The 13,289-nt window shown below is 42.2% G+C and overlaps 1 protein-coding gene across 1 annotated transcript in view; it reads left to right on the forward strand.

Annotated features, from left to right (window-relative positions):
- The window catches only part of PGBD5 (piggyBac transposable element derived 5), a 30,050-nt gene extending 17,585 nt beyond the window's left edge, over positions 1-12,465 (forward strand). Inside the window, exons 3-6 of the mRNA XM_010004530.1 lie at positions 710-890; positions 5,991-6,188; positions 10,497-10,602; positions 12,111-12,465. Coding sequence (XP_010002832.1) covers positions 710-890; positions 5,991-6,188; positions 10,497-10,602; positions 12,111-12,306 — 681 coding nt within the window. The 3' untranslated portion in view covers positions 12,307-12,465. The remainder of the gene's footprint in view (positions 1-709; positions 891-5,990; positions 6,189-10,496; positions 10,603-12,110) is intronic.
- The last annotated feature ends 824 nt before the right edge of the window (positions 12,466-13,289 follow it).

Raw genomic sequence — 13,289 nt, forward strand, 5'->3', positions numbered from 1 at the left:
TCAGCAGTGGATATGGATGTTTGGGTGAAGGGCACTGAGGAGATGAACAGAGGAAAAGGAGATGAGAATCACAAGATGACCATTACAAGATAGAGGGGAGCACAATGGAAGGGTGCTAGGTGCACAGGGAACTCTGCTAACAAAACCTATGGAGTGTGTAGCATCCTAGTATGAAAATAATTATACCTCTGTGGTCAGTTGCATGGTGGGCATGCTTTTAAAAGTTGCAGACCCAAGCCACACCACAGTGAGGGACCAATTAGTGCACCAGCTATGCCAGCACACTGCCTCATCCCTTGCGGGGTGGTATCCTATAGGGAACACGAAGTGAGCATGGAGCAGGAGAGACTCTTGGTTGGAAGCATTTTTATTCTCTGAGCTGTGTTTCTCTTACCAACACACTCCTCAATATATATGTTTGCTTAGCAAACAGGCTTTAAACTGCACAGCAGTGACAAGAACCTCAGAAAGTCCTTAACTGAGGCAGAGGGTATTGTCTTTATTGGTAGCTGTACCAGCTAGCCTGAGCTGGTTTTAAAGCAACAGCCCTTTGAAAGAGGCTTTAAGATATTAGCAGTTTATGAAAAGTATCTGCTGCCTTGATTCTCAGCTTGTCTCCAATTCAGCTGACCAGGTATGTTGGCAATTGTATCTGCTCCCTCTGGATTCCTCATAACCTTCTGACTTTTCTTCCCGTTTCTTGTTTAAGATTTATGTCCATCTCAAAGAGGGAAGCGGTGCTGATGGGCTGGATGCTTTGAAGAACAAACCGCAGCTCCACAGTATGGTGGCCAAAAGCCTGTGTCAGAATGCCTCTGGGAAGAACTACATCATCTTCACTGGCCCAAGCATTACCAGCCTGAATCTCTTTGAAGAATTTGAGAAGCAAGGTGTGTATCAGGTGACTCACTGGGTTTTAATGATGATAGACCTAGGGACCCTCCTGCCACTGAATTAAATAAACTCCCAAAAAGGGATTTAAATTCCTAGATTAGCTGGTCATCTCTAACAGAAGATTTCATTAATGAAAAGGTACTATTTAAGAGGATTTTCTAAGTTGCTGTTTTAACCTCCCTCTTTAAATCTTCTTGAAGTTCAAAATGAGGATGTAAAAACATTTTTAATGAGGGTATTTAAAGCCCTTCCTTTTGTTCTTCACCATAGAAATATGAGGTCTAATCTCCTGTATGGCCTGGGGGTCTTTTCAAGGGACGTCTTAGCTGCCTTTTCCTGGTCACAGCATGACCAGGAAAGTGTCACAAAAGCCTGTTGAAGAACATCTGTGTTCAGGTGCTCATGACAGCTCAAGACCCATTCTTAAACTGATATATTTACTTTTCAAGAAAATTTAGTTGCTGGGCTAGAGCAGGATCAGTGGTAGAATGATCCCATTGAGAACCGAAAAATAGGAGATTTAAATAAGCTAACACTTAGCAACTATAAACGTTTGGGGAACTTAAATTGACATTTAAGGGAACTAAATGAAATTTTGGAAAATTTGAAAAGAGGTATCTACCAAAAATTCATTATTTCCTCTCAAAATTGTTGATGAGAAGGACCTAGGGGTCTTTGTAGCTGGTGAATTGAAGACGAGTCAGCAGTGTGCCTTGGCAGCAAAGATGGCCAGCACTACCCTGGGCAGTGTTACCAGGAGTGTAGCCTGTAGATCAAGGGTGGTGATTATTGCCTTTTACTCAGCACAGTTTTGGACAACTCTCCCCCAGTACAGGAAGGGCATTGATAAACTGGACTCAGTTCAACAGAGGGCCACCAGCCTGACCAGGGGCTGGACCATATGGTCTGTAATGGGGATTGAACTGTGCTTTTTCAGCCTGAGAAGAGAAGCCTTCATGGAGAGAGCAAACAGTAGCCCTACACTACCCCGAGGAGGTTAGTGACAGAATGGAGCTGGGTCTTCACATTGGTGCATTGTGGAAGACTGAAAAGCAATGGACATAAACTCAAACAAAAGAAGAAATTCAGTCTACATGTGAGATTTTCCCTGGGGAGAGTGGAGCAGGATGCCCAGACAGGTTGTGCAGTCTCTGTCTCTGCACTCTGAGCAGTGCTATCTGACCTCAAAGCTGGCCCTATTGTGAGCAAAGGACGGGACTAGAGACCTCCTGAGTCCTCCTGACCTCTTACCTGGATTAACCCTTAATCCTATGGATCCTGTGATCCTATGGAGACTTTTTATAGAACCCTAACTATAATTTGCTTTTCCTAACCCTGACCCACAGATGCATTACTGCAAAAACCAGTGTTCTTTATTGCAAGCCTGCTGTGTAGCACCTTCATTATACCACAGCAGAGAATGTGCCTAGTAATTTAAAGGGATATCAGTGAACATGAGATCTTTGAAGATACCAAGAGCTGAGAAGACTTCAGAAAGTTAAACAGGGCACTTTGTTGTTTGGGGTTTTTTTTCAAAATCAAAAACCTGAATAGACATCTCTTTATTTTTCAGGGAACATTCAAAGCATTTCTTTCTCTGGCCTCTAAATAGAACTGGAAACCTGCACTGAAATGCCCCAGACCCTCTGTTCTGCAAGCAGGCAGCTGTCATTGTTATCTGCTGTGACATTAATTCACAGAGCCCATCCTTTCTTCCCCCTCTGAGCATTAGTATTGTTCCTTCCAGAGGACAGCACCTCCTAAAGCCCTGTGTCCCATTCTTCCCTTGAACCGTATGATCCTCAAAACTCCCTTTTGTACTTTCTGAACCAGCAGGAGCAGCTGGCTCTGTCCCACAGAGTGTCTGAGCCTTGCAAAGCTGCAGGAGTTGGCAGCCTGGGCAATCATGGCACTCCCACAAGCCTTGCAGGTTCCTGATGCTCCAGCACATGTACTAAAGCAAGCTCCCATCTCCTTCACACACCAGGCCCCCAGTTGCTCTAGTTCTGACTTGACCCAGCATTGCATGCAGGATAAATGTTGCCTTTGCAAATGGTACTATAATGAAGATGTGATGAAATGGGCTTCAGCACAAGCTCTCTGGAGCCTGGAGACCCTGGGAGTGAATCTTGGGCATCTACACCATATTTCCTCATATTTGCTAAGCTAGCTTAAGGTGTATGTGTTTATATTGCAGTTACAGCTTAAGACGACCATGGGAGGACAACCTGTCTTCATTAACTTCTGTGTATGTGGCAAACACCTGTTGTGATTCTGATTTAATTACACACAGAAACGTCATTAAGCCAGATGGGCAAAGTTTTTATTGCTTCTGTTGCTGCAGTAACTGAACAATTTAAAAAAAACTTTAGAGATCAAGGGTGACATCCATAATAGGAAATGCTAGTAAATCTGCAGTAGAGTTGCACTCTTCTAGGCTGTACAGCAGGAAGGTTATACAGAGTGTTCCTGAGGGAGGACATGGTTACTGATACTCTGTATGAGGAGTAAAAAATCTACTAAACCTTTTTGCAGGCTTATTGCCAGAGCTAAAGGAAGGGCTACAGTTAATTATCCTGGGATCACAGAAATGGCTGTTGCTATTTTGAAGCTCTTGCACAATAATGCAGTTATTAGCTTGGTTTTATACCATTTCAGTGTTAGAAAGAGTATCACCCTTCAGTGAGTCATAAACTTTAGGCAGCTAAAGAAATTCTTCTTAGGATTGCTTGTTATCACAGCAGGAAGATCTTAATATTGGCTAGAAGAAAGCTTTCTAAAAGTTTGCTGTGTTAATGCCAAAGTTTGCAAGTACATGTACTGCACTGTTTATGTAGAATAATTTTGGTTAGAAAAGACCTTTAAGATCATCAGGTCCAGCCATTAACCCAGCACTGCCAAGTCCACCACTAATCCACGTCCCTAGGGACCTATCCACATGTATTTAAAATATCTCCAGGGATGGTGAGACTCAAGCACTTTCCTGGGCAGCCTGTTCCAGTGCCCAACAACCCTTTCAGTAAAGAAATTTTTCCTAATATCCAATCTAAAAGCCTCCCCTCACACAACTTGAGGTAATTTCCTCCTGTTCTATCACTTGTTACTTGGGAGAAGAGACTGACTCTCACCTCACTGCAACCTCCTTTCAGGTAGTTGCAGAGAGCAATAAGGCCTCCTCTCATCCTCTTTTTCTCCAGACTAAATAGTCTCAGTTCCCTCAGCTGCTATTTATAGGACTTGTTCTCTAGACCTTTCACCAGGTTCATTACTTTTGTTTGAATACGCTCAAGGACCTCACTGTTTTGTATCAAGAGACAAAAAAGCTCCTTCCACTGGAGTTGCAGCTCCTTCTATATTGATTGTAAGCCTGTTGCCCTCAGGCTTTTGTTATTGTTTTTTTCTGAAAGGAACTCATGGATTTCCAGGGATTGATACATTCATTGGAAATAAATGATGGAGTGCACATTTCCTCCTTCAGCATGAAGTTACCCCATTGCTGTATTGGTTGACCTTCTTCTGACATAAATGTCTTACTAAATTTCTGATGGAAGAGCCTTAGCTCTTTGTTAACCTGCCCACAGCAACTGTACAAATTCACAGATACTAGCAGTTATATTCCTGTAGTGTACGTGGGCTGTTGAGGGGATGATGTCAGCCACTGTATGAATCAAGGACAAAGGCTGCAGCTGCACTCGAGAGCTTTGGTCATTCCAGAAAGACAGAGGCAGAAGAGCCACATATATGACAACCCAAGAACAGAGATAACATGGTCCGTGGAAGCCAGACACTTTTATCTGACTTAGCATTTCCCCTGTAAGGATATCCAGTTATCACACCTGCAGAATTCTGCATGAGGAAAAATTTGATCAAGCAGACATAGCTGATAGATGAGCTTTAAACCACCAGAAGCCTAAGCTGCTATATGAAAGATGTGCACAGATGTCACCTGTTTCCATGCTCACCCTTTCTTTTTTAATCCAGTCAGTGAGCTAACACAAAATCAGGGAGATGGAGCAAATTTCCATCCAAGATTTCCTTGAGTTCAATTAATTTGATCAAGTAGATCTGCTTCTCTTGGACTGACAGAAACAAGCTATTAGTATTTCAAACTTAATAACAAATTCAAGCAATGTCATTATTGGTGTTGTTTCCAAATCTTCTTTGGGCCTACCTGGCTGCACTGAGATGTATTTTGTGATGTTAGAATTTATTCATTGCCTCATTCACATATGAAAAGGTCAGGAAGCTGTGAGCAGCAGAATGTCACCTGTTGAGCCTCTGATGTCTTTGCAGGACAAGTTCAATGCTTACTCAACTAGGGCACTATTTGGCTTAGCTTCTTTCTGTAACATCTGTTTTTGTTGAACTTGTATTTCCATCTTCTCAGTCCTTCTGGCACATGCTTTTTTTTTTTAAACCAACCAGTGGTTTCAGTGGTTCTTAACTGCTTGAACAGCATTTCCTTAACAAACTGGATGATGCAGGTGCAAAGGGTAATGAGCTGAAAAGAACTGGGCATCAGAGTGAAGCAGTAGGTTAAACCAGAGTTTGTCAACTATGTATATTGTGATTAAAAGCATCATGGGAGTCATGCAGGATAATTTATTTCATTTAGCATCTAAGATGCTGTAGCTTTCCCTGCCTCCCAGAATTTATTCTCGTAGTTAAATATCAAATACTCTCTTGGACCATACATTCTGATTTGTTCCATAATGCATATCAATGTCTGTTTGGGGTTTTTCAGTCCTATTTTAAACATGTTGTGAAGGCTATTAAACCAATTTTAGATGTTATTTTTGGGAAGATACCTGAATTCTTCTCCTTGTCATGCTTTTATGATGACTGTGCAGGAGGTGTCAATACATTTCAGCAAGAGAGCAGGCTTTCTGCACTTGTCTTGGTTTCCAGAGACATTAATGTAGAAAACAGATATTTGATATTACAGGAGAAGGCCAGTTGGCTAACATATCTGTTGGACTAGAAACCTATAGCACAAGCTCTTTCTCTAGTGAGGTCATTTGGACTTTTTCTACTGCTCTTGCTTTCTGGGGCCCTGCAAAGCCTTGCTGATAGGGGGTGGTTTTGTTCACGTGCAGGGATTTACTGCTGTGGGTTGCTGAGTGCCAGGAAGAGTGACTGCACAGGCCTACCTCCATCCATGCTGAACAACCCTGAAACTCCCCAGTCCAGAGGACAGTACAGAATAAGAATGAAGGGAAACATGTCCTTGATCTGCTGGTACAATAAAGGGCACTTTCGTTTTCTGACCAACGCCTATTCACCAGTTCAACAAGGTAAGCAATATTCCTACTTCTCATGTGGAGAGTCCACATGCTTTATGTGGTGAGGCAAACTGAGCCACTGGGTTTGATAATAAGCCTGGACAAAGAGCTTGATTGTAACAACCTAGACAGTAGCAGTAGTGATGGCTTCCCCTTTGTGTCTTCCTACAGCTATTCCTGTTTTCCCATATGAAGGTTAAAAGCCAGCAGCCTCCTTTGCCTGAGTTGGTGGAGGCAGTATCCTTTTAGGAATAAAGATTGTGTCTTCACTGATGGTCAGGGAAGGGAAGGTGTTGGTTGTGTAACACTATAGTAGCCCTATTTGCAAAGCATCCTGCAGGATTGCTGTTACAGAAAAACTAATAAACGTCATGATGTACTTAGAACTCTGAGCAGATCCTACAATTAATCTTATCCAGTAAAAACTTAGTCACAAACATCTTTTTGCAAAAAGTAAATATGATTAAGGCTTCCTGTTGTATGTTAAATTGATTTTATCAGTGGATTAAAAGAAACAAAGACAGGTAACTTGGATAGTTCGAACAATTGCAAAGAACTTCTTGATGCAGAAATCTTTTCCTTTTCAGAAGTATATAGATGGTTTAAAGAAAGTCTGAGAACTTCTGTAAGATGCAATATGATTTGCTCTCTGGAATTCGTCTTTCAGTGAAAATACAGTTTCATTTTCTTTTCATTTTGATTATTCAGATTTATGTATAACTGTCTGAAACAAGAATAACCTAAACCTTTAAATGTAAAGCCATCAATTCAAAGATATCTTGTACACTCATGTTCTGAATCCCAATGTGTGTACAGGCTACAGAAGCAAATTTAAGGTCTTGAATGACTGTATGGTAGGTAAGCTGAGAAGTTGACTTAGTGTGTTGTTCAGTGCTTTGCCAGAGGGCTCATTACTTCAGCAAAACATGGCTGATCCCAAGGAATTCTGCCAGGCACCCCAGCAGAGCAAGGACTTGGTGACTTGGATGGACTGATATCTGAGCACAAATGCTGAAAGTATGTACCTGAAGGAAATAGGACACTTTGGGGAGCCAGCTGAAGCCAGTCCTTGGAGCAGTTTGCTCACCAGGAGGCACATTCACCATCAGGATTTGTACTGTTTCCCTTGTGTACTTCTTTGCTGGACTTTGATTATTCAGGCTGCACAACCTGGACAAGAGTTTTCACTATATGTCACAAGACACAGAGCCTTCGGTTATAATTCTTAAAGATTACTAGAAAAATACTCTGTAAATGTCAGTGTTAATTGCTCTGTTAAAAGAGAGAGCAAAAGCAGACTCTGCCCTGGCAGCATCCTTTATAGGCAGCACACACACAGCTGTGAGCTGTTGCTCTTGTGACTGACCTTGGGTCTGTTTGGCCACAGATGGGATCGTAGGGTTCATGTGAGAGGCAGTTTAACATCCACTGGTTAGGACCTGTGTGTGTGGGATGGGCACGACCTGCCCAACACATTGCTCACCAGATGCTGGTTGGGGCAGTTGACATAATTCACAATGAATCAGAACAGAAACCAGAGAATGGCTTTTTAGAGAGGTTGCTGGAGGGAAGAAAGTCTCTAGTAGAGAGCTGGGAACAGATGGAGACTCGGTAGGAAGGCAGGAGACCAGATTGCCTGCCTCTAATCTGGCATTTCTGAAGTCAGTGCAGCAAGGCTAGCTTAAACCAACTTGAAACTGGACCACAAAGTCTTCTCTAAGGCATGTAAATACAGAGGAGAAGTGTATCCTCCTTGAGGCAAGCCTGTAGCACAGACCTGTGCAGAGCAGGTGTTAAACAGGAAAGGAGGTCTGGGCAAAGGGGAATAAAACCCGTGCAGGGTAGGTGGACAGACTGGTGCCAGTGAGAATGCCTGACATTCCAGGGTGTGTGTTTGCACTTGGTTGTGCATAAACGGTGAGAGGGGTGGAAGAGGCCAGGAAGAGAAAAATCTTAAAAACAGAAGGCAAGAGGTGGTCAAAACAAAACTTAAGAAAAGAGATGGGTGTAGCTAATGAACTATTTACTGCAATTTAAAGGAAGGTTGAGAAGGTAAATCTTGTCTGTACTCTGAATGCAAATCCCTCCCAAGCTAGAGGCACCAGGAGGGCAGTACACTTGTCAGAGCTGATCTATGAATGCTGTTCTTAGATGCAGCAGGTTATTTATTATGGATGTTTTGAACCAACATTTTGTAATAACATCATCTCAGATGCTAAAGGATGAGTCTTACTCCTTTAGCCTTGTAAAAATGTCCTGCTTACTCTGCTATCAAGTACGAAGTTTCTACCTAAAACAAAATTCAATGAGTTTTTAAATTTCTCTTAAGCTTTAATTTGAGTTTAATATTTTTCCTTTTGCCTGTATTACAGAAGTACTAAAATGTTACCCTTATTCTAAAGCACATGAGGCATATGCTGGCCCAAACCTTCCCACCTGTGGGCCATGGCTGCATTTTAAAATTTTCACTCTAGGTCTGGTGTCTGCTTTCCCAGCATCTCCGTTACTATGTTCTAGAAATAACTACAAACCTTTTTGCTTTCGTATGAGGCAGGATGGAGCAGGCACTAACCTCACTTGCTGCACAACAGGATGATTAGAATTAAATCTTTAGCAAAAACTGGTTGAACCCAAGATCTTTTTAAGAAGGGGCATCTTTCTGAGAAGAGCTATACTTCAGCAACCATCTCTATTTAAAAGCTAAACCTACAATGGCTAAGGACAGAAAACCAAGCTTGGGACACATACACAAGGACTAAAGAGCTGCAAATGACACGTTGGCAGCTCATGAGTCACTTGGGAAAAGAGGAGAGATCTTGTGGAGGCATCATCATTGTATGAAGCAGTTTAAGTCCCTGTGTGGTTCTTAGCCCAGGGGGAGCTGGACTAAGGAGTGTCTGCTGACAATCTCATTTCCGGCAAAAATCAGCTTGTGAGATTGGCCCAGAACTGGCAAGTCTGAGGAAAGAAACATGATGTTATAAAGTATCTTTAAGGATGAGGAAGCTTAGGGTTTTAACTTCAAATTTTTATGTGTCCTATGTGAGACTACATTCAGGGGGTTCTGTCCAAGTATGGTGAGAATGGGGGTGGGAGCAGAGGACTCTGATGGGAAGATCTTGAACATTAGATCTTGTGCAATGCTGACTATCTGCAGTTCTGATGAAGAACTGCAACAAAACTAAGTCTTGATAAGAAGCCATATAGCACTTGGAGCATACAGTGCCGCTCTGTTACATTCTGTTATGCAATCTCAGTGCTTGCCAAGATGGGTGCAAGTGCTGGTACTGATGAGCCTACATTTTTAAAAAACAGGATTCAGGCTCCTAAAAATCACAAATTGGCTTAGAATAAATGTTTGAGGCAACAAACATATGTACACCTTTGTCTTTCTGGTCTTCATTTGGGGTGGTTTTTCCCAAGTTTTGCCTGATGAGCACCCAGCTCAAAAACTTTTCTTTTTCAAAAAAAAGTTTATAAAACCCCCAAGACCTGATGCCTGGCTGTGTTGGTAGAGCTGTGGGCAGCAGTGGGCACCCCTTCCAGCGTGCTGGCAATGGCAGGCTGCAGCTGTCCCCTGGGGTGCTGCCAGGAACACAGCCCTGCTGGGGAAGGACCAGGAGGGGAAATGGTTCATTGGATGAACCCATGAGTCAACTGGCTTAGGGCCACTTGTCAGAGACCTGCAGCTAGGAACCACCCATCTCCAGCAGTTGTGCTCCCTGGAGAGGTGGCCTATGGCTACGAAACAAGTCTAGGAAAGGCTATAAAAATATGTGCATTAAGCTATTTATATTATGTGTATATATATACACATGTATTTGTATATGTTATGTATAGCTATATATAACAGAGGAATGTTACGTGGAATATAATAGAAAGTGAGAGGGAATATACAGTACCCACATAGCTGCGACTGCAATGCATTGTGGGGTTTTTTTAAGAATAATGAACATGAAGCAAATTGCAAAGGAAATTCAAATCCTCCAAAGGAGGAGAGGAGGGAAAAAGAGAGGAGAACAAGAGGAGAAAGAAGGTGATTGTGTTTTTTTTTGTAAAACACTGGCATCAGGAGCATACTTATTCTTTGCTTGACCTGCCCAGGTGGGATGGCAAGTGATTTTGCAGCACTGATGCAACAGGCTGGTGGTATAACAATGAAAAAAAGAGTCAAATCAGCATCTCTGTCTTGGTAACTTTCCATTTTTAGGGCAGAAACTGTTAATAAGGTTTATTTCATAATAATATCTAGAAACTGTATCTTTTAATATCTAGACCCATGATGTGGATTTAAAACTGCTATGTTTCTAATTGGTGCAGGAGTTATAATTAAGAGAAAAAGTGGAGAAATTCCATGCCCACTGGCAGTTGAAGCCTTTGCTGCTCACCTTAGCTATATCTGCAAATACGACGACAAATACAGCAAGTAAGTAACTCTGTGTGTTTGCATTTCTTTCACTCCTCCTCTGTTGCTGCAACATTTGAATTCTCCACGTAGAGCTACAGCTGAGGGCCCAATCCTGCTCTCACAGAATTAACCCCTGACAAAACTCCTGTTTCAGTCAAACATCAGAAGCTGGCTCTGCAGGAGGGCATTGCTGCATTGCTAGTGTAGTTTTGGCTCTATCTACCCATCCACTAGTCAAAAAAAAAATCTCAAATTTATGTTCTTAGTGTCTTGTAAATAATTTCTAAGAAGTTTTGGGAAGATGAGCCAGCAGTCTAATTTTCTTGGCCACATCAAATTGAAGGCTAAATAGAGAATTCAACAAGGGTCTGCCAGCCCCACAAATCTCTCAGACTAGCTCAGCTCTCCACCCTTATCAGCAGATGGCATTTAGGTTATTATCTGTCCTGGTGATATTTGTGTCACCTGGAGCCAGAAGAAAAGGACATTCAGTTGTGGATGATTTAGAAGAGATGGGAGAGGAGAATGTAGATATTTTGCCTCCTGAGTTCTCTTTGGGGTCTTCAATGTTAGCAATTAATGTAGCAGGGAGAAACAGAAATGAGTAAGAAAAGCAGTGGTGAAGCCTGGCTGTGTGAAGAGCAATGAGGTGAAGAAGCTTTCAAGAACTAAAAATTGAGGAGAGAGGGGAAAAAGCAGCAGGGATTTTCCAAGCAAGCTCTGGGCAAGGCAGCAAGAATTCAGTAGCAGACATGAAAGAGGAGGAGGTGGTTGCTGGAGACCAAGGTTGGGATCTGATCTGAGGAAATAAATATGAAAAAGAGGTGAGGTAGTAGATTTAAATGGTTACTTGAAAAATGAAAGTAGAAAAGTGAGAAATTTTACAAACAAAGAGTGAATGTTCTGGCAGCCCTAGAATTAGTCAGAGCCTAAATATAAGTATGTCAGTTCTTTCTAGTTCTGCCTTATGGAGAGGTGCTCCACTTACCAGCACTGCATGCTCTGGCTCTGCCCCCACATCCTCCCACCTACTGTTGACAGCAGCAGAAATCATTCTTTGCTTGCAATAGAGATAAACAAGATTAGAAGCATCAGCAATCTTCCCTAAACCGTAACGTAATGTGCCTGAGGCTTTATTTTAGTTACAAATTGGAGGGGTTCAGACCCACAGCTCCCATCACGTGGATGTTTGTCACAGGTAAGCTTCAGGAGTCTGTATCAGTGCTTTTACTTACATGGAGTGGTTGAGGAAGGAGTGTGTTACTGAGGTTTTGCTTCTGAGATCAAGGAAGTCTGTTCTTTTAGACACTACTAGAAATTTCCAAAATTGTGCAACTTAAAAGTTAACGGCTGTCAAATACATTGTACCACATTTCTTAAGGTGATACATGCACTGGATATTAAACCCTGGGCTTGCTTCTCCTTCAGGACTGCAGAATCTTTGTCAGGGGTTATTTCTTGCATGTGAGATGCAAGTTTTTTGGCTGACCAGTGCTTTTCCCTCCCCTTCTCTTTTGGCTTTCTAGGTATTTCATTTCTCACAAACCAAACAAGACCTGGCAGCAAGTGTTCTGGTTTGCCATCAGCATCGCTATAAACAATGCCTACATCCTCTACAAAATGTCAGAGGCCTACCACGTGATGAGGTACAGCCGTGCACAGTTTGGGGAGAGACTTGTAAAGGAGCTTCTGGGCTTGGAAGACATCTCACCCTCCCATTGATGCATTGTTCTTGGTGGTGTAGGCAGGGGGTGGAGGGTGAGCAGAAGACGACACCACACCTGGAACTGCAAAGCAAGGAACTTGTGACACCACCAGTGCTGTACTTATCTGAAAATGCCAAGTAATGCCACTAGAGAGATGGAAACTTTGTTCCTAGTAACAGAAAAGGCCACTGGAAAAGCTGACAGAAAATCATAGAATGGTTTGGGTTGGAAGGGACCTTAAAGATCATCCAGTTCCACCCTCCCCCTTGCATGGGAATGCCCTGTGGGAATCTGTATGCCACAGAAATGGACTTCAATTACTCATCTCTCCATACTGTTTATGGAACAAAAAAACCCAAGGGTCATCTTGCAAATTTCCCCTTGGGCTAAGAGCTGGTCATAAGCTGACATAGCTCAACAGTCCTAGGTGGGCATTCCAGGAAACTCTACACCTTTCTTGGAGTTACTCAATTCTGGGACAAGCAATGTAAGTCTGCAGTGAGGGCTGTGGCTGCAGGTGTCTGCCACCTTCCCGGGCATCACAGCTCTCCTCCCAGCATGCTAAACAGCAGTTCAGATACACAAACACTGAAGCAAGTGTGTTGACAAACAAAGCCTTCCCAAGCAGGCAGCCAGGAACTGAGGACCAGTTAAGACTTATTCTTGCCATCTTTTTTGGTTTTCTTTGTTTTTATTAATGTCATGTAAGGTGATTTGAGCCCAGTTAAAACACAGCAAAATTAAGATAAACCAAATACATTAAGGAATATAAAATGGAAATACATGTCAATTATTTTCTTTTTTTAACTGTGATGAAACATTTTATACACAAACAGGGAGTAATACTGTAAGTGTTAATAGTGAGTAAACCAGTAAGTAATACTGCCTCTCATCTTTACTGCCACGGTCAGTGTACAGGTGAAAAATCAGAGTATAACAATTATATATTTTTCTTGAGTTCAACTTTATCTTGAACTTTGCTTAAAAATCAAATGTAAT

Source organism: Chaetura pelagica, unplaced genomic scaffold, assembly GCF_000747805.2.
Source record: "Chaetura pelagica isolate M959 unplaced genomic scaffold, ChaPel_1.0 scaffold9, whole genome shotgun sequence".
In the NCBI taxonomy this organism is placed as follows: Eukaryota; Metazoa; Chordata; class Aves; order Apodiformes; family Apodidae; genus Chaetura; species Chaetura pelagica.